The 21187-nt window shown below is 40.1% G+C and overlaps 1 protein-coding gene across 1 annotated transcript in view; it reads left to right on the top strand.

Moving 5' to 3' along the window:
- Positions 1–1168: 1168 nt before the first annotated feature.
- The window catches only part of IPO8 (importin 8), a 47615-nt gene continuing 27596 nt past the window's right edge, over positions 1169–21187 (top strand). The window contains 11 exon segments of the mRNA XM_030959731.1: positions 1169–1350; positions 9476–9557; positions 11658–11814; positions 13452–13610; positions 14558–14714; positions 15991–16050; positions 16052–16081; positions 16466–16560; positions 17120–17204; positions 19082–19216; positions 20060–20159. Coding sequence (XP_030815591.1) covers positions 1267–1350; positions 9476–9557; positions 11658–11814; positions 13452–13610; positions 14558–14714; positions 15991–16050; positions 16052–16081; positions 16466–16560; positions 17120–17204; positions 19082–19216; positions 20060–20159 — 1144 coding nt within the window. The 5' untranslated portion in view covers positions 1169–1266.

Here is a 21187-nt window from a genome sequence, read left to right as displayed (position 1 = left end):
AAAGTTATTAGTAAATCACTATAGCGCCAGATGCTTTAAGGTTTTGGTTTATACTGCAATTACAATGAACAAATGACATATTGTCCAACTGTATTATTAAAACACCTATATAATGGGATGATCTTGTAATTGCTGTTGTGTTTCACTCCTCCTGAGCACAGCAGTCTTTCTGTTCTTCCAACCAGTTAATCGTGTCTCTGGTTTGTATATATTATGTGAAACATGACCTGCAGAAGTAACCAAAGGATTTGGCTCACCAAAACCACATTAGTCAGAGGTTTTTCTGGTCCATTTACCTTAGAGAGACACCTTTGACAGACATATTTCTTACACCTGCAGAGATGCTTAAATCTTCCTTTGGTTCACTAGCATGTTCTAGGATTTAAGGGGAGAAATAATAGGCAAGAGGTGGAGAATCAGGGTGGGGCAGGAGTTTTGAAGTGTTGAAGTTGGTGTTTGTATATTCCTGACAGCCTGAGGGGTAAGCATCTCCCACCCCCTCTCACTAAGATAAGCAAACCCTTTTCAGGTTCTACTAATCTACATGATGATGGGGACAAGTATCACACAGAAACCTGCTCAGAAGCAGAGTAGGAATTATGACATGTGATCCAACTGTGTGTTTTAGTAAACTCCTTGCAGAAAATTTCTGTCTTCCTGGATGCTGTCAGTCGTTCTAGTGCAGGGCACCTGGATAAGTGTGACCAGTGTCACTTCTCCTCCATGGACCTGACTTCATCATCTCCTTCGGTCCCCGTGCTCTCACTCTTCATTCTTGTCCCGCGGGATAACAAATACAGAGCGCCCAAGCCTGGCATGAAAGCTGAAACGCTACCTAGAAAAACAGAGCAAACTACTAAGAAAGAAAAATGGATTTTTAAATCCTGATTTAAAGATAACCCGTGCAGGGCGCGGCGGGAGCCGCCCCCGCCGTTCCGTACAGCGACATGGCGGCCCCCATGGAGCCGCGGCGCGCAGACCCCACCCCCTGCCGCCCTCCCGGCGCCCTCCTGTCCGTACAACAAGATGGCGGCCACCTCTCGCCGACCCCTTCCCGAAGCCAGAAGGCGGCGCCGCGGCCGTAAAGCAGCGCCCGTTTCCCGATATCCAGCTGTCGCAAACCGGTGAATGGCTGTGGAGAGGGGCCGGGGGGGGTGGGGTACGCGGGCCCGCGCTGGTGGCACGGGGGGGCGGCGGCGCTAGCGGCGGCTCCTCCGCGTCCTGCTGCCCCGGGAAAGCGCTGCCTGCCGGCGGGCGAAGGCCAAGATGGATCCCAACAGGATCATCCAGGCGCTGAAGGGCACCATAGACCCCAAGCTGCGCGTCGCCGCCGAGAACGAGCTCAACCAGGTGAGGGGGGACCCGCGGGCGGCCCGCCCCACTCGAGGCACGGGGGCGTCCGGCCCCGCCGCCAGGGGCGGGGGGCGACCGCTGCTGGGCGCCGGGACCGCCCGCCCGCCCTCAGCGGGGCCGGGGACGGGCGGGTCGCTGCCTCTGCTCCGCGGTGACCGCGGTGCTGGGACTCCAGGCGCTCCCGAGTGCGGCAGCCCGGCGCTCGGCGTGGCCGGGGCGCTGCCGCTCGGTGCTGGAGGGGATGACATTGCTGTGGCCCCGGCTCTCACGGGACGGGCGGCAGTGACGCTCGGGGGCGCGTTCTGTGCCGTCCGGCCGCACGGCGAGGGGAACTTGGAGTAAGGAGCCTTAGGTTTCGTGGGCAGTGTGTGTCCTGGCATCCTGCAGTTAATCGTAGAGTTACAGAACATGCAGAGTTGGAAGGGACCCGTCAGGATCATCGAGTCCAGCTCCTGGTCCTGCTGCCCAGCACCATCCCCAGCAATCCCACCATGAGCCTGAGAGTGTTGTCCAAACACTTCTTGAACTCTGTCAGGCTTGGTGCTGTGACCGCTTCCCCGAGAAGCCTGTTCCAGTGCCCAGGCACCTTCTGGGGAAAAACCTTTTCCTAGACCAGCGGCAGTATGCACTGAATGAAACTGTGACCCCAACCTTTGAACCTTTGAGAAAAGAGAAAGTTCCCCTGTGCAGCATTAATGAAACTTTAATTTCTATGCTTTGATGGAATATTTGATCAATTCTCTTTGAGGATTTGGGGTTTTTTGGTTGTGTTGATGTGTTAGCAAAATAGTCAGTGAGAATTGGTTGTCAGGAATTATGCTATTCAGGATTGCTCCTCCAGCTTAGTTTTATATTTAGGCAACTTAAAACTCCTTCTGAATTAGATATAGCTAATCCTTTCTTTAGCAGTTGGTAAATTCCTTTAGTAAATCAGTGGATTAAGTGCTGGGCGCTGAAAATGCTCTTGTGAATATTGAGATAAGGATGCAAGGCTTTTTTTCTCTTTTTGGCACAGTTACTTTAAAAACGCATCAGTATCTGTTTTTATCCCTACTGTTAAGGGCTGAGAGGGAAATGACAAATATTTGTAAGCAGCCTGTTGCACAGCAGTCTAAACAACAATACAGACTACTGCTGCTACAGTGCTCTGTTCAGAACAAAGAGGCAGCTCCTGGGTTCCTGGGTCCTGCTCCTAACGCTGTCATCACCAGTAGGTACTGTGAAACTCAGGAACAGTCCTGAAAGCATTTTAAGACTGAGAGCTGTAAAATGTTCTGAGTTAAAGTGATGGATAGTGCAGTTCTCATGAAAGACACAGGTTTTAGATTCAAGAGTGCAAGCAGACTTACTGAGAACAGGTTGAGATGCAGAATTTTCTTTCAAAATACTTGATGCGTTTTCTTTTTTCTAACTATTATGAAGAATGAATCCTGGAATCGAGACATACCTATTTTTGTGCAGGCTTCCTGTTACTAGGTGAAGCGTGATGTATCTGACAAAATGTGCTGATGCAGTGCTGGGTTTGACATGACTCTAGATGAGAGGAACAAAAGTGCTCCCTGAGCAATGTTGCTCAAGTGGGGCTTTGACATCTTGAAGCTTTTTAGTGCTTTTGAAGCAAGGCTTCAAAGCAACGTGTCAGACTCCCCTCCCGTGTATCTGATGGTAGTGTTGACATGTCCCTGTGTTCCTGCAAGGGCTGGAATCCAGGTGCTGCTCTAGCATTTATCTTGGTCTAGCAAAGGGACCAATCCACCAACCAAACACAAAATTCTCTGTCAATAAATACCTGAGGTGGTGATAGAGCCCTTGGCTGAACAGCATAGGAGTCACCTTTGCTCTGTGTCATAGTTACAGGGATGCTGCTCTTGAGACAGGTTCAGGGGTGCTGAGGTAAAACTTGCCTGTGTGAGCTCATCTGCAGTGTACAATTCAGCTTTGAGTCCAGGCAGTGCCATGAACTTCCCAGACACTGCAAATCCTACTACTGCACCAGGACAATGCCTGTCTGTAGGCACCCCAGTGCTGTACCAGTACAGAGTCCTTTAGAGCAATATCCTAATAGTCCTGACTCCAGTTTGCTTACAGTGTCAAGCATGGGGAATAGAGTTTACATGAATGAAAGCTTTTCTATGTGTAAGAAATCCCAACATGTTTGAAAATGCTTCTTTGTCCTCTGTATGTTCCTGCACCTGCATAAAGATACACCACCCAAATCAATGAATTTGCTGTGTGCCTCCTGGATTATCACCTAACTGCATTCAGAAATGGAATTGGGATTCCTTTTTTTTTTTTTTGTCCTTTTTATATCTATTAGAAGGCTGCCTGTGAATTTTCTTCCTCTTGCAGCTAGAAACAAGTGTTGGTTTTCTGCCAACATTTGTTTATGGTCTGTTTATATCCATTTATACCAATCTTACTTCAGGTTTCTTGGTACCCTCTCTGACAGCTTTGTCAAAGGCTGATCCCCTAGAAGCCTGTTTTTCTAGCCTTAGCAGGCTATGTTTCCTTTGCCATATCATAAAACTGAATTTATGAAATCTAGGAATAGGAGCACAGCTCTTCTCTGAACCAGTTTCCCTTTGAAATAATCCTTTTTGTGGAGTCTGGTCATTTGTGTTTGCAGTGTTCCAGAAAGTCTTGTGCTCAAAGCTGCTGATGCCTCATTAAATGCTAAATCTACAATTATCTTCTTTATGTCCAACATCTACATATTTCTTACCACTCTATATACCAAAGTCCCTTGATCCTTTTAGTCTGTTGTTGTTCTTCACTCACAAACCTCCAGTTTTTAGGAGAAGTTCTTAAGTCCCTCACTGTGTATTTGGCCTCTTACCCAACTCCATTTTTGTTGGTGCAGTTCTATAGATCATTCAGTTCTTAGTAGGATTTTTCTGATCTTTCTCCTTGGTTGATGCTACTTTGAAATCATTAACAAACTTCACTTCTCTCTGTGATCTGAACACAACTGTAAGTGTGGGATTTATTTGAAATCTGATTCTTGCTAAACTGGAGCAGTTTCCTGCCAAGTCAGTGTCTATCTCATGTAATTTCTGCCATTTCCCTTTTAGCCTCTTGGGTTTCTAAGTGTGCATGTCTTTCCTTCCCCCTATTTTTCTTTTGCTTCCCTGCCCTGCCTTTTTTTAATTCAGCTCTGTAATGTAATTAGAGTGCACTTGATGATTGTATTTATCACTCCCACTGTTCTTAGTAGAATGGTTAGTTGTCATACCAAGAAATGGATTCAGTTTCTGTGCATCATTTGTCAGTATCTGTTCCAGGCTATTACTCCTGTTACATCTGTCTCTTGGACTTCGAGGACTTTTGCTGGGTTCATTTATTTATTTATATTATGGTTATATACTGCTTTCATGTGCCAGTTCTTGGAGTGCTGTGAACGTACAGAGTCATTGTAATTCCAGTTCAGATAGGATTCCCATACAGGTTTTATCCATTAATTTTCAGTGGCCCAACATGCTGTAACACATCCCTTTGGCTTGTAGCAAAGGAGAAAACAAGAACTCAGTTGCAGAAATATAGCTGGGCTTTTAAAATATTGAGTAGGAGTTACATAATTTGGCTTTGACAGCAACTGAGTAGCAGTGCTGGAAGAAGTGTGAAAAGATTACCCAAAACCAGAAGAATCCAGAATAAAGTTTGGCTTCCTTCCATATCTTTCCACATCTTTGTTGAGCTGTCTGCTATAGTAGGCATGGATCTTAAGGCTACTCTGTAAGTGCCAGTGAGCACTTCATGATACCTAGAGGGAGAAATCTGAGACCCATTTTAGGAGGAAGTTGACTTGGATAATTAAAACTTATGTGGAAAGTGAAGTTTCTTTGATACTGGGTGAATTTGGCAGCAGAACCCATACAGGAAAGAAATTCAGGTGGGTTCTTACACGAGCTTATTTTAACTCTGTGTGAGAACAGTGTTTTCCCCACCCTACACAGTATCTTTGCATATAGGCAGGGAAAGAAAAAAGTATCTTTTGAAGTTCTGGTTTGTTTTAACAATGGTCTCTGACTGACAGTGTAAAAAAACAAGAGTGAAAATGCTATTAACTGCAGAAATACTCCTAAGTTTGCCAGTGGAATTTCTAAGTATTCATTTTCAGTACACAGAAACAGAAAATAAGACTTGGTAAACCAGGTAGCTGAGCATTTGGATCAGATGTATTTAAGCCTTGAAATTATCTTTGTAAAAAGTTCATTTCTCATTAATTCAAAGTACAAATTTCTTCTGTGTGTTTGTTTTTGCAAACAGAGATGCAGTGCTTTGTTTTTTCAGCGATTTTTATGTGCCATACTTGTATTCAGAGGTGTAGAAATGATGTTTAGTACTGGTGGAGGAGGATGATCTGAGCTTGCAGAATGTGAAGGAAGGCTTCCAGATTTCCCATACCCATTGTGCTAGGGTGTCCTGATGTTTTGCAGGGGAAGAAGCACCTTTCAGTGCCATTCTGCACTCGGGCACTGTGGTTGCCATCAATACAGTGGGAAGGTTGCTGACTCTTGTGATTCTGGAGCAATTATGGCCTTTGAATGTGACAGCAAGCAAAACACAAGAATAATGCTTCATGAAATGAGTTTAGCAGTGTATGATGTGTGAAAACCTGGGAGCCAAATATGAACATTAGACGTGAGAAGTAATTTGCTTCAGTAGGATCCATTTGGGGAGACTTTAATGTAGTTTTTGCTTCTTATCTCTCCTTATATTCTGGCCCTTTACAAGTGATGGTCTTCATCTTGATGTTTTTCAGTGGCCCACCTGAGGCTCACTTGTCTGTCATATGTTCTGTACCTAATCAAATGGAAGAGGAGATAGGCAGAAAAAGATGTGTTCTCTGATCTTTTGAAGCCTGCAGCTGTGATGGTGATGCAGGGAAGGATACATCAAGCCAAAGGTGAAGGAACAGAGTGCAAAAAGCTGCAGCTGCAGTGCACAGATACTGAGAGAATAGACACATGGAACAACATGCAGGGGTCATATACATCTCTTCTCCACTGCTGTAAATTTACCCAGTTATGCTTTCCCAATGCTGTATCCCTTTCCCAGTGTAGCTGCTAGCCATGCACACTGCTGTATCCCATCCTCTTAATCCCAGTGGAAATTAAGTGAGATTCTCTTTTAAGATAAATGCTCTGATCTGAGATTCATACAATACCAGCCTGTATGTGTTTTACACAGCTTTAAAATAATTGCTCTTAGTAAGTACTCCGTGAAAGTTTGCTTTTCAAAAGCTTTCATTTTCTCTTTCAAAATAAACATGTGCCCCAGTAGATCAGCACTTTGACAAGAAGTTTTACCAGATCCCAGCAATGTGGGTTCAGGGCAGTGTAATTATTCACCAAGTGCACAAAGCACCGTGCTGTGTTGTGGGAGTTGTGCTGAAGGTCTATTTCAGCCATCTGGTGCCTCCCTGCGGCTCCTGGGCACGGCTCTTCAAAATCAGCAGATAGTTTTGTGTTCCTTCTGTGGCACTGACGGTATTCCTGCTCTCCTTTTGTTAAAGTGCAGCTGCAGTGATATAAAGAACTGTCTGGTTGAACTCATCCAGCTCCAAGGTCTCTTCCATGTCCATTTCCATGTCACAATATACACCTGACAGTGGCTCTGCACCTGCGATAGGTCCAGCTTTGTTTGCTGATGTCCAGAGCAACGCAGGGAAGGGACACATCCCAAGATCGCAATTAGCATGACAACTAAACAGACGAGAATGTGCTGGTATAGGAAAAATGTTGCTGTATGCAGCTTTTTAAAAAGTCCTCTGTTCTAAAAACTGCAAGCAGCAGCATGTAGTTTTCCTGACCCGGGTTTGTTGCTGCACAAATGAGCAGGATGTAATTTGAGCTTCACAAATACAACAGAATCGTGTGTCTTGTTTCTAACGTGGGCTCACAGTCTCTGTTGATCTCTACAGTCTTCTTGTTCCTGATAACGAGTAGTAAACAGAGCTATGTAAAAATGTAAATTCCGGGCACGACAATAGAAGGGAACAGAAGGATTTAATGGGCCTGGCGATCTCTGTAGGGGTGGCGGTGTGTGAAGTGTAAAGACACGCACATAGCGCTGTGCTGCTGGGGATGGGACCCCCTCGGGGACACTGTGCCTTCCGCCTGCGCCACAGGGCTTTTGTCACTCCGGGTGCTTGCTGAGCCGATCTGGCACGGAGGCAAATGACCATATTTGTGTAGAACCTGGCAGAATTTCAGGGAGAGCAGTTGTACACCAGCACAAGTAGTACTCATAAAGCTTCCTGAGCTAGCAGTGATTTTAATGTAGATTCAGTAAAAACTGTTGGGACAGGGAAAGGGAAATAATATTGTTAGCACTGTGTCCAGCCTAAATGTGGTTCTGGGAGGATTGCAGCAGGAAACGACCACCAACAAAACAACCCCCCAAAGCTGCATTTTTAATTGATGTGTTTATAGTAGTAAAAGCTTTGTAGATTGGGTCTGAGAGCAGTGTACAGGCACTGTTGAGAACAAAAAGGACAGTTAAGAGTTCGTGCATGGTTTTGGATTGCTGTGCTGCTGTGATTTTTCGTGCTTTCCTTATCTCTGTGCAACTTGGCTGTTGAGTGCTGGAGGATGCTGCAGTCGACTGTGGCCCTTTCAGAACACACCAATGTTGTCCAGTAGTGACTGAAGGGCAAGCTTTGTACTGCAGGCTACTGCATTAAAAGGTGATCTTTGGAATCCAGTATGCTTCAAGCATGTCTGTAGATAAATGGAGTTCCTGTGCTGGATGTTACAGCTTTTACTTTATTTGGAACATTTCTTAGGAATAATTAAAGTTTATAGAGAAGGAAATTGCAGGAGAGTATGCTTTTGATTTGCCACTACTGCTTTTATCTCAGATCTCAGATTACTCTATAAACATCAAATGAGTCTCTGAGTTAGAATTACACTATCATTATAGTGAATAAAATGAGGGCCAGAAAGTTAAATGATTTGGTTAAATTATTGAATGATAGTGTCGCGATGCAGCTGGGACACTTAGACATCATGAAAGCAGTGTAATTTCGCCTTGTTATGGATATGGTAGATCAAAGAGCTGGGGACATGAAGGGCAGAAAGTATCTTTTATTTCACAGCTTTTGAATGAGGCAGAGTTCTCATGGGAGGATGTTCTATACTTGTGCTTTAAGCACAACTCTGGGAGCAACTACAGAACTGCCAGGCATAATCTAGAGGGAAGAAACACTATAAAAGGTGAAATACAGAAAGCTACTGCCATCTAGGCCCAAGAAACCTCTCTCTTTGAACATAAAACACATGGATCCAAGGGATGAAAGATCTGACCTACCAGTACTGATCTGCCAAGGCTTAGTAGTAACTGCGCCACGCTGAGTCAGCGATTCCTCGCTGGAGGAGCCCTGGTGGATGGCAGCAGGATAATGCTATCAGATTGTCACATCTTTTAAATCTGGTGTGCTTTGCTCAGAAGTTCACTGAGCATTGTTTTCTCTTTGAAATTCTTCAGCTGCATGGCTGATGTAGCGTTTGAAAAGTTCCCATGAAGGCTGTGGGTTTTGAAGTGTTATCTGCCTACACTTGATTTTAATAGAAAATGTTTGTCCCACTGTTTCCCCCATTTTTATTGAGATGCACCATACATCTGGTTTGCTAAAAGATAATTGTATATGGCTAATGCAGATGCTGTTTACACTTGAAAACAATTCCAAATGATTTTTTTAAATCTCTTTGCTATTGCTGTTCTACCACAAACTATTTTGCTATTAAATGGCATGTATTGGTGAAGCTTGTCAATGTCCATTTGACTTATGGGGCTGAGTTGAGTAATTCAAAGACAGATATCTAGTGCTTTTTGTTTTGTATTCTTAGAATTATTTAAATACTCATTGTCACTAATCTGTAATTGAGAACCTTTTCACATTACTTATTCTTCCCATGTGCAATTACATGCTTTGCTTTTACAAGGAATTATTTGGATTTCTGCAGGTCTGGGTAAATTCAAGTCCTGAAAACTTTCATCCATCACGAGGAGGATGCAAAAGCAGTGCAAAATCCTTAGTTTGTATTCCTTATTCAGCATTTGCTAATACAGTCTACTTTAAACATAGTGACTTACTAACTGTGTTGTCTGTGTGTTTCAGTCCTATAAAATCATCAACTTTGCTCCAAGTCTGCTGCAAATCATAGTGTCCGATCAGGTTGAATTTCCAGTGCGTCAAGCAGGTGAGATGAAATCCCTTGTTCTGTTTTCTTTCAGTCAGGCTGTTCCTTGAACAGACTCTTGGACTGTTGCAATGTAAGTCAGCTCAGGTTTGCTCTGGGGAGGAAATGAAAAGGATCTATCTTTGGTGTTTCTTTCCATCGTGAGGGTCACATGAAACCATGGGTATAGGATAGAGTCCTACTTCAGCTTTCCCTGTGTGTATAGTGATCCCTACTGGATTGCTGTGATACTGATAGGAAAAAAGCATGATTTCTACTCAAAACTGAGAACCCTTAGGTATTATTTCTCCTGCTGTTGCAGAAGTAATGATGCCAAGACAAATGTGAATTTAAAAATAGAAAAGAGTATCACATTTGAGTGCATGTTTCTCTTGTTGAATCACTTTTCTCTGGAAAAGTGAAAATTTCTGAAAAAGGGAAATCACTCCTTAATTCACAGATCAAGGGTAGCCACATACATTTAGTCAGTATCTTGGTGGCTTAAATAAGTAGATATGAGGGAAGGTCACATCACTGATAAGTTGCACAGTTACAGTCTGAGCATGTCTGGAAGGATTGCTCAGCTGTGTGTGTGAGTTCAGGTGTAGTGGTGCAGTTAACTTTAGTGTATGCATTTGTGGAAGATCAGATTCTAAATTCTCATAATCCATTTTAACCACTCCTGTGTAATATGTTTGTCAGATACAGAGACTGTTCAGGCCTTTCAGTAAATTAATTAATACTGTTTCATTCACAGCTTTGTTTTTATCCTGTGGAACAGCATTTCCCATAGAAGCACTGTTGGGGTTTTTTTTTGTACAGATCCCATTAATCCCCTGAGTGCTTTGGAGCGTGCTGACATATTCTGTTTGTCATGCCGGCCTTTATTTTTTCAAAGATAATCCAACTTTGAATGGTGTTGTTAGTCCATTCTGTGGTAAAGTTTGAGGCTTAATCTAAACTCCATAAGGTTATTTTTATAAATTAATCTCTCATTTCAGTACCATTCAGGGAAAAAACCAACTATGTAGAATGTAATTATTTTTTTTGCAGAAGAGGGGTGTAAAATGGAGAAGCACATTTAAGTCATATTTTCAAGCCAACAGATTTCCCTGGGAATTTTTTAAAAGCCAAAAATTTGTATAACAACAAGACCTATGGACAAAATAGATTAAAGTCTTGGGCTGGTCTTTCAGGACCTGTTTCTTGTCTGACTAGTCTGGCATGTCATAGACAAAGAGCTTTTTTTCCTCTTGCTCCTATAAAATATTTTACAGACTGCATGTTTTCATGCTTTGCAATTTCTTATCACCAAAAGAAAGATTGTACCCAAGGATATCTTATTTCTACTTTAAAACCCTAGCTAGTAATCAACCAAAACAGTGTCCAGGCATAAGAGTTTATTAAGAACATTCCTTTAATGCCTCATACCCTAGTTCTTATGTTTCCTGAAGAATGCCTTCAGGCATTTTAGTACTGATACATTAATGCTGCTTTATTTTCTGTTGAAGATTAACTTTATTTTTCTTGGTTTTTTCATGTGAGACAGAAGGGAACAATTCACAGGTATTATGGGAAATCCTAATAGTGAAATAAAGCTTAGGGAATTCACAACAAACATTTCTGTCTGAATAGAAGGTAGGCCATGTGCCAGTTTCATACTGGGCATTTCCCCAAGCAGAGTGTCCCATCTGTGTGTGCAGTGATTTGTTTACACAAGCCTTCCAAATGAGCTTGAGTCCTTGTTTTAGGAGTGAGTGAGAACACACATAAGTAGATTTTTGTTGGCTTGTTTAGAATGATGGGATATTATTTTCATATGGAAGACTGCTGTAGTAAAAATGTACCTTGACACAGATGCTGATGGAAGTGTTATCCTGCTCTGTTCTGATCAGGTGCTTGAGCCTTATCTTGTGTGAAATTGTAAGAAAAATGTTTTTCTAATTCAGCTTTGCTCAGTGCCCATAATTGTTAAGAATTCAGGTGGTGGTTTTCAGTTGCCTTTTCAACTCCTTATTCTACTTTTAGCCATTCTGCATGTTGAGCATTGGGCAATGTGTAGAATTAAATTATTCTTTTTCTTTAGAATTTAGCTATTCTTTCCCCTCTGTCTATCCTTAGCTGCCATTTACCTGAAGAACATGGTGACCCAGTACTGGCCGGACCGTGAGCCGCCCCCTGGAGAAGCGGTTTTCCCGTTTAACATCCATGAGAACGATCGGCAGCAGATTCGGGATAACATTGTAGAGGGAATCATTCGTTCTCCTGACTTAGTGAGGTACCTTACATTGCACACAGGTGGTTCTGTTGCTCAGGTTTTCAGACCTGCCAGTCTGATGTTGTATGTCACAGACATGTTTTATGAACAATCCATTCCTTAGGATTTTTTCTCCTGAGAAGCTGAGAGGCCTCAGGAACAAAATGTAAACAATGATTATCTGCTGCTGTGGAATGCAACAGGTGGATCTGTGATTGGTCTCATGTGGTTGTTTCTAATTAATGGCCAATCACAGTCCAGCTGTCTGGACCATCTCAGTCAGTCACAAACCTTTGTTATCATTCCTTTTCTATCCTTAGCTAGCCTTCTGATGAAATCCTTTCTTTTATTCTTTTAGTATATTTTTAATATAATATATATCATAAAATAACAAATCAAGCCTTCTGAAACATGGAGTCAACATTCTCGGCTCTTCTCTCTTCCTGGGACCCCTGTGAACACCATCACAGTTGTCAACATTAGAATCTCTGTGTTTTGGAAGATGAGACAAGTACTTTTTTTGCCAAAGTAATAATAATCTGTTTACACTTATTCATGGGTGTTTTTCAGAAAAGTAGTAACCTGGCAGCGAGCCCTGCGGTGTGGTTTATCCTCTAAGGGTGTTCAAAGTGTCTTATAACACTTGCTGTAGTAACAGCCTGTCTGTTTGGCTGATTCAAGGCAGATAGTGTATACAGGGCTGTCTGCAATATGGAATTAACCATTCAGGGAAATACTGTCCAAGATTCCTTTTTTCTAGTAGCCTTTTTCTTAATTACTTTATTAATTTTTATTTGTAACCCCAGTATTTAACTATGTATTAGAGTTCTTGGTTTTAAGATATTAAAAGAATGAAGAATTGTGGTTCTGCTTTTGCTGGAAGAATAGTTAAGAATCACAGACATACTACAGTTATGATTTTTCACCCCTTTAATTAAAGTGAGGCTGATAGGATGGGAACTGATATTTTCTGCAGGCTTTGTTTTTTCATTACTTAGCAGAACTAAAAGAATTTCTCCACAGATTCTAGTTCAGTGCTGCTCAGCTTTTTTAGTCACACCTCAGTTTAGTCAATCAACAGTTCTGCCTTGCTTCCCCATTGTGAGTGACATCTAAAAGTGTGTGGCAGGAGAGAAACAGTAAGATGTTGTTTAACTAATTGGCTCTGCCATATGCTTTGGAGGTTGAGAAAGTGCTGTTCTAGAAGGTCCCAGGAAAATTGTAATTTCTTGAGGAGACTGTGGCTTGGATCGTAACAAGGCCATTATTCTTTAATGAAAACATACAAATTTGTGTTTTTGTGGTTGCTTTCAGCTTGATAAGCAAGTATAAACATTCATTGTCAAAGCACAAAGCTAGCTGGTTCCATAAGCAAGTAATTCTTTTAAAATACTGCTTGATACATATGAAGAGAGAGGGAGAAAAGTAGCTAAAATATTCTGAAATTAGTTTATTCTTTTAAGTTAAATCCAGTCGGATTTTTTTCTTGCTTTTCCTCTGCTACTCCCAAAACTCTTTCAGTGCTGTCAAAATATGTTTGATGCTTATGATGTAATACAGGTATTGTAGCCAATAAACCAAGATTTGGGATTTATCCTTTAATTTAACCACTATGTTATGACCTTATTCACTTACATTTTTTTCCCTCCCTGCACTAGAGCCCAGCTGACAATGTGCCTCCGTGCTATCATTAAACATGACTTCCCTGGCCATTGGACAGCTGTGGTAGACAAGATAGGATACTACCTGCAGTCTCCAAACAGTGGCAGCTGGCTTGGGAGCCTCCTGTGCCTCTATCAGCTGGTGAAGACTTATGAGTAAGTTGATGTCCATCAGTAGATGAGGAATTCGTACTTTCAGTCTAAGTTGATTACTGAAAATGACATTCTTAAGAGCACTGGCAGTTCTACAAGGGAATTCAGGTAGAAAATGGGAATTAATAATTATCATATGCTTCCTTTCCTGCAAATAAATGAAAAATATTCATCGTCTTTGTATCATTAGTGAATTGAAAGCAGAGCTGCCAGCAATAATCTGTATGAATTTACTGCATCTTTTTTCTTGAGACTATACTTTCGATCTGGCTGTAAAAAAAATCCTTTGTTTGAAGATACCCCAAATTCTAAATGTATGAATGCAAATTATTTTCTGCTTTTATGTCATGAATACAGTGCTGTCATTGTCACATACTGCTATTGCATATTGTTACCTGTAGCATCTTCCTGGCAAGAAGTCTAAATCCACACAGCATAAATTAGGAGCAGTGTAGTGGGGCTTATCACTCATATTTTTTTTAATTGCCTATTATTAGAAACATATGTGTAAACCACACAAAAGGAATGTAAATGGAGAAAGGGAATCTTTTCCAAAGCAAGGAATTGTCTTTCCCTTTCAATGGCTGTTCACTCCCATCTGTTCAACGCCCAGCTTGGGTTTAACATTGGTATGAACAGCAGAGAAACTCAAGTCCCTGCCCCTGTGAGGTGACAATTCAGTAGTAAAGAACAGTAGTTCTTCCTCTCAGTAACTGCCTTTGTGTAAGGCAATGTTTATTGTTTTCCATTGTTTTCTTTATAGGTATTTTTAGTGAATTTGCACAAACGGTTCAGATAGGGATTGGAGGAGGGGAGAGTGATAGACTGAGTGCTGGATATTCTTTTTTTTTTGGGTTTTTTAGGGCACCAAAATTAAATTGTTGGTGGGGAATAGGCATTAGACTTGCCAGTGTGTAGATTCTGGACCAACATTTTTGTTTCCATTGCAGGTACAAAAAGGCAGAGGAACGAGATCCCCTCATAGCAGCCATGCAAATATTTTTGCCTCGGATTCAGCAACAGATGATCCAGCTTCTGCCTGATAACTCCCATTACTCTGTACTGCTTCAGAAACAAATCTTAAAAATCTTCTATGCTCTTGTTCAGGTTGGCATCTGTGTAGAGGAAAACCAAACTTTTACTTTGCTGGGTGCAATGACCACTTTCAGTACGTTCAGAGGTGTGATAGAATAAGAATACCCTTTTGGATAGGAAAAGTCATGTACAATAAATAGCTATTATAGAAATAGGATATTTATAGATTTTTCTACTTTGAAGCTGATCACATCATCACCCAGATTAAATTTTTAATGAATGCAGGGTGCTTTTGCACATTGTATCTGCAAGCTCACTAGAGAGTGTTCCTATTTTTATATAGTTGCACGTAGCCTGATACAAACTAGGTATCTAGACCATATGGTTGGTCTCTGAAAGTGTCAGTAATGAATATTGTAGTGTCATTGTCAAATGTTGCACTTCACTAGGAGGCATTTCTCATTACCTGCTGAAAATCTGGCGGATACTATGTGTTAAGGCACAAGCACTTCAGAGAGATGAGTTTGGCTTTTACTGAGATGAGTTTTGTGAAGGAGTACTTACAATCAGAAACCAAACCAAATCCTTCATTAGGAACAGCCTGAAAATTCTTAGGGTGTGTTGAAAAGCTAAAATAGTTTGTTTCTAAATGAATGAAGAATTTAAAAAATACCAAGATCCTATTTTTCTTTTCAATAACTTGTCTGAATATCATTACTTGGATTTTGTAGAGAAGTGAGGTTTGTGGATAGTAGCTAGGTAGTAGTTGTGAATCACAGAATGAGCAGGTTGGAAAAGACTTTCGAGACCATTGAGTCCAGCCCATGCCCTAAACCTCAACTAAACCATGTCCAGTTGTTTTTAAACACATCCAGAGGTGGTGACTCCACCACCTCCCCAGGCAGACCATTCTAGTACTTTATCACTCTTTCCATAAAAAACTTCCTAATATCCAACCTATATTTCCCTTAGTGCAGCTTAAGACTGTGTCCTCTGGTTCTGTCAGTAGTGAGTACATTCTTCTTGCTAAAATGCTATTAGTTTGCCAAAGCCCTGTAATGCTGATACTGCTGTAATCCTAAAAGGTACCTGGGCTGTTGTGAAGAAGAAAAACAAAGGCAATTGGCAAGTTCTTAGACCGAGGAACTTTCCTCAAAATGTATCTGCTCAGAAATTCCTTTTCAAATTGTACCAAGAGAGATGCAATTAGAGTAGTGTTGATATGTAACCTAATTGGTTTTAATTTCACTTAAAACCTCATCATCCTTAGAATGTAACTGCTGCAGAAATCTTTGCCTTTTACAGAGAAATATAGTATTTCATACCTGTGTTTTTTCCCTTATTGCAGTATGCATTGCCCCTCCAGTTGGTGAATAACCAGACTATGACTCAGTGGATGGAGATCTTGCCGGACCATCATTGATAGAAATGTACCACTGGTGAGTTCTAGCTTTGTAAAGACCTCTGAAACTTGTGTGTTGCTATTTGAGGAAAAATTTTCTAAGTGTGCTTTTCTTAAGATTCTTATCCTCGGATTTTTGAGCCAGAGTGACGTAGTATTCAAGTGTATCTGAGAATTTGCATTTCTTAAATATGCATAATTTTAAAATTAAATACAGGCATTGTGCAGGTATTGCACATAGACATTATACTGCCTAATTAAGATAACTGAAAAATCCTGAGTCTCATATAACTGTTAACAGAACCATAGCTTTAGTTCATGTTGTGTGTTTATATTAGTTTACTTAGCAAGGAATATTTAAAGCATAATTGCTTCCCAACAAATGACATAACTAATTTAAAATGAATGTGTTTGTTTGTAGGAGACTTTGCAAATTGATGAAGATGATAGACCAGAGCTGGTGTGGTGGAAATGCAAGAAGTGGGCATTGCATATTGTAGCTCGTCTCTTTGAAAGGTAACTGATTAAAAACTAAATTTGGGTTACAGATCTGTACCATTACTTGGCATGCAAATAGAGAAGACAGTTTGAGCAATTTAACAACTCCTGGTCACTCAAGAGGTTTTCCTGCTGCTGTCCTCTGCCTTGCACTGGCACAACTGCTGGTCTCAGTTCTTAGTGAAATGATTTGGCTCCCTTGATGGCAAGAAACTTACCCCACAGGAAAAGTAAATCTATCTAACTACATATTTATTTTAATACCCTCAGCTCCAAGTGTTTATATTATCAAACGTAAAGGCAGGGGAAGATTTGAAAAGAAATCCATAAACATGGAAGTTACAGAACTTGTGACAAAAAGTCATGTTTGCTTGAGTATAATACCTTAGCTTGGGATAATTTAAGAAAAGGGAAGTCAAGTGTTACATGGGAAAGGATGGCTTAGAACGAACCTGGTAAATTTTTCCTTTGCTGATGCAAGACCACTCAGGGTCCTGTATGGTTTAGGAAGTACTGTATTTTTCTGACACCACAGACTTTTCACAGTGTAAATATTTCTGTCCTTTTCCTTTTAAAGATATGGAAGTCCTGGAAATGTAACTAAAGAATACTTTGAATTCTCAGACTTCTTTTTAAAAACCTATGCTGTGGGCATACAACAGGTAAGCACAGTTAATTTTTTATGAATTGCATTATTTTGACTGAAGAAATGTATTACTTTTTAACAGTGCTTGTGTTGAGGTTCATTTATTGAACAAAAATGATGAGAGTCTGGCAGGTTTTCCTTGTAGTGACTGAGAAGTTCTTTAGAACTCAGTGCCATACAGCTGAGGTATAATAACACAATTTTTCAGCAGCTCAAAAAACACTGCAGGAAAACTCTCAGAAAAGGTGAGTGCTGATAAAATGGTATTATTGTCATGTATAAGCACTCTAGATACAACTGAGAGGAACACTTTTGGCAGAGGCCTCATTTCACAGAAGGGTGTATTTTCAGGCCTGTCACACTAATCCAATGATAGTGTTTTATTTCAGGAAAATACAAGCAGATTAGAAGATGTCTGGAGAACAGCAATGAACATTATTTTATTCCTGGAAAGCATATTATGTGAAACTATAACCTAAATTTACCTTTTGCAAGGAAATTTTATTTTTGTTAGGAATGCTAATTATTTGTGTTTAACATGGTGTGTGGAGACAGTTCAGTTCTGATAAAGTTGCTAAACAAAATTACTCTTCTTCATCCAGTCTGACAACAGAATAGTTTATCCATCAGGAAGAACTAAGGAGGGGAATGGTTGTGGTAAGGCAGTAAATTAATTGAAAAGGGAAATAGCCAAATATCCTTTCTAAATGCCTTGCAATGTGTAACTTTTGAGCAGAAAAATGGACTCCCATGGGCAGTTATAATTTGCAATACTTAAAGTTTGTCTGTTAAGGTATTAAACTATGTTGCAGAAGAAACAGTTTAGCTTTCAAGATAAATGTACTGGATGATCTGCACATTTCTTCAATTTCGGTCTCTTAAATAGTGATTTATCATTATTCCTTGCAGGGTTAGTAAGAATTCTGTTGTGAATAAGCCTTTGTTATTTATTCATCAGTTGACAAGTGCTGACATTGTGCTAGAGTCTGTATAAGATACAGACAGTTCTTGTCCTTGGAGCATTTCATATAAAAGACTTAACATCAAACTTATATTCCTAATGAGGGAGCTATATTCATAATAAAATTTATTATAATGTTCTGAAGAATTACAAAGCAGAATTGTTCTGCTGAAAGCATATGACTCAAAATTTTGTTATGCATTGCCCTTGACTCTTATTGTTATTCATGTATATGCCACTTCTTTACACTTACTAATAATTCACCTGCCAGTGGTGCATATTAGTACCTTTGTACTGTGTTTTTTTCTTAGTAGAGGAAAATTTTTTACCAAGGGAGCTTTGTGTGGTAAAGTTTGTAATAGCATGCCAGGTGATACCATCTGATGGCTACAATAGCTAATTGAAGTTAAGGGGTTTGCAGCTCTTTTGATTCAGAGCCTTAGGTGAACCTATTTTTCTTTCCTGGTTTAGTATTTCTGCTCTCTTCACTGTTTTTCCAAAGTAATTTGTCTTCTTTAGGGACCTGTTATTAAATATGAATGCAGACACCATTTAGCAGGTATAGAAGCCACCAGTTTGAAAATCTCACTGTGCCTTTTCCTTACCTATTTCAGGTTTTGCTGAGACCTCTGTAAACTGTGAGCCTCTCACTATTGAAGTATATCTTTGGTTTATAATCACAAGTGATCACATGGTAGGGCTAGTAGTAAAGGTGGACATCTGCATAAATGTTTGCAGGATTAGAACCTTGATATTTAAATTATTTATGATTTTTGGATCAAAGGCATTATAATGATTTCTAATGCTCGAACATCTGCTGTAAAACTACTTTATCTGTTCATGTATATTCACTGAGGAAGTGCACTGCATGTTTATGCATGAGGCAGAATTTTCAGTCTTCATTTAAAAATACCAATTTGTCATTTCTTTAGGTTCTCTTAAGAATCTTAGACCAGTACAGGCAAAAAGACTATGTTGCACCACGTGTTCTTCAGCAAACATTGAATTATCTGAACCAAGGGGTGATTCACTCTATCACATGGAAGCAAATGAAGCCACACATACAGGTCAGTGCTTAAAACCCAGTCATAAACAATACATGTCATCAGAGGGGTTAAAAAACACCCCCCAGCCCCTCAAGTTTTGTGTTTTTAAAGAAGGTTTCACTAATCATTCAGCAATTGATCTGGAAAATAAAATAGCATTTCTACACAAATGTGGTTGTATTTTGCAATATATGACTACCTTTATTGCAGATAATGTTAACTCAAGCAAAGATTCTGTTCCATAAGTTCTTTATTTGAATTTTTACAGTCTGCTATAAAGTCATAGTGTTCTGGCTTTTATTAGTTACTGGTGTTCAGAATTGTCATAGATTTTTTGATTGTAGTGCAAAGATAGTGCACAAAGAGAACATTCATCTAAGAGGAGCTAAACCCTCTTTTAAGGACATGTTTTATAAGTGAACTAAAGAACAAATGAAAAGTGATCTTCCTGCTCTTTTATTTTTTCATATCATAAGATCCCCGGTGTAGTTAGTTAATTCCATGACTTTTAAGGGGAAGGACTCTGAAATCCATTCTCACGTTAAGTATTGCATTGGTGAGATCCTTCTGCAGAATGTAATATTCTGCTGTGTACAGACTAGGTCCTGAAGTGTATTTTGTGCATGGTAATGTAATATTGCAAAGATAGATTGTATAACTACTGCTGCTGTCTGGGACTGTTTCAAAAGGAAAGTACCTATAATAATGTGAATTTGTTTCTGGTAGACAAAATAGAAGAGCACTGCTTAAAGGAATGTAGTTCTCCAGAAAAATAAGTCTAATAAATTAGTGCATGGTGGAGGGCAGCTGTACTGGAATTGAATTTTATGTGTACTTACATGTATTTGGCTTTTCTAAAATTAGACCATAACAGAAGAGGTGATATTCTCTCTAATGTGCTACAAAGATGAGGATGAGGAGCTCTGGCAAGAGGATCCATATGAGTACATCCGCATGAAATTTGGTAATTTGGCTTTATTTTTTGCTTTCATCATAACTGTACCCTGTAGTTCCAGTGATCAGCATGGCTGCTGTACTGTCTCTCTTCACCTGAACAATGGGAAGAACAAAACTTTTTTCTTAAATCTCACCAATCTGTAGTTAAAACCACGTGGCAGATCAGGTGAATTTGGGCTATGGGGCTGGTAGCTTTGATCTAAATGCTTCTCTCAGAGTTTTTTTCTACTTCACTTGTGCTCAGAGCAGCCCAGACAGACTGGCTTGCTCCCTTGTTAGTGCCTGTTTCAGAATCCTGGCTTGCAGATGTGCCAGCTGTCTGCAGGTTCCTGCAGCTCTCACTTTGACCAGAAGAGGCCTGTCTTACTCTTTCCCTGTTGAAAATTGTCAGTGCCTTCAGCATTCTTCTGCCACTTACTACTGCTCAATTGTAAGATAATTAGATATATATATTCCTTCAAAAGACGCAGTGCAAAATCTTGGGAATAACACATAGGGCCATATTATGAATAATTGCATTTATTAAAAGATTCATGTCATTGAAAAGGAGAAAGGTACTTTAAATGTACAGCAATTTTAGCTGGAAAACTCCTGCAAGCCAGGCACCACAGAGATATATATGCAGCATTTGGGAAATTTTAATTAGTTGATTTGGGATTAGTGTATGTGAAAATGGAATTTAAATATTCATAGAATTATTTAAAAGCTTGGAGAGTTGTTATGCAACAAATTAATTACAATATAGTGTTGATCACTAGGGTATACATACATCCTTGATATTTGGAGTGTGAATTCAGTTCTTTCTGTGTAAGTAGTGAATCTTATTTTTATGTGTAGCTGAGGCAGTTAAAAACAGATTCAGATTGTATCATGGAAGGTAAAAAACCACTCAAAGTACATTACACTCATGTATCAAAGTACATTAAATTGAATTTTTTGAGGCACTTTTTCGTTTGGAACAAGGATTCCAGTGATCTGGTAGTATTTCCTAATTATGTTTTATCTAAAAGTCTTTGGGAAAAGTTGGTGTGTAAT

This window comes from Camarhynchus parvulus, chromosome 1A, assembly GCF_901933205.1.
Source record: "Camarhynchus parvulus chromosome 1A, STF_HiC, whole genome shotgun sequence".
Lineage (NCBI taxonomy): Eukaryota > Metazoa > Chordata > Aves > Passeriformes > Thraupidae > Camarhynchus > Camarhynchus parvulus.
The sequence above is the reverse complement of the archived record's forward strand: the minus strand, read 5'-3'. Positions and strand labels throughout refer to the sequence as shown.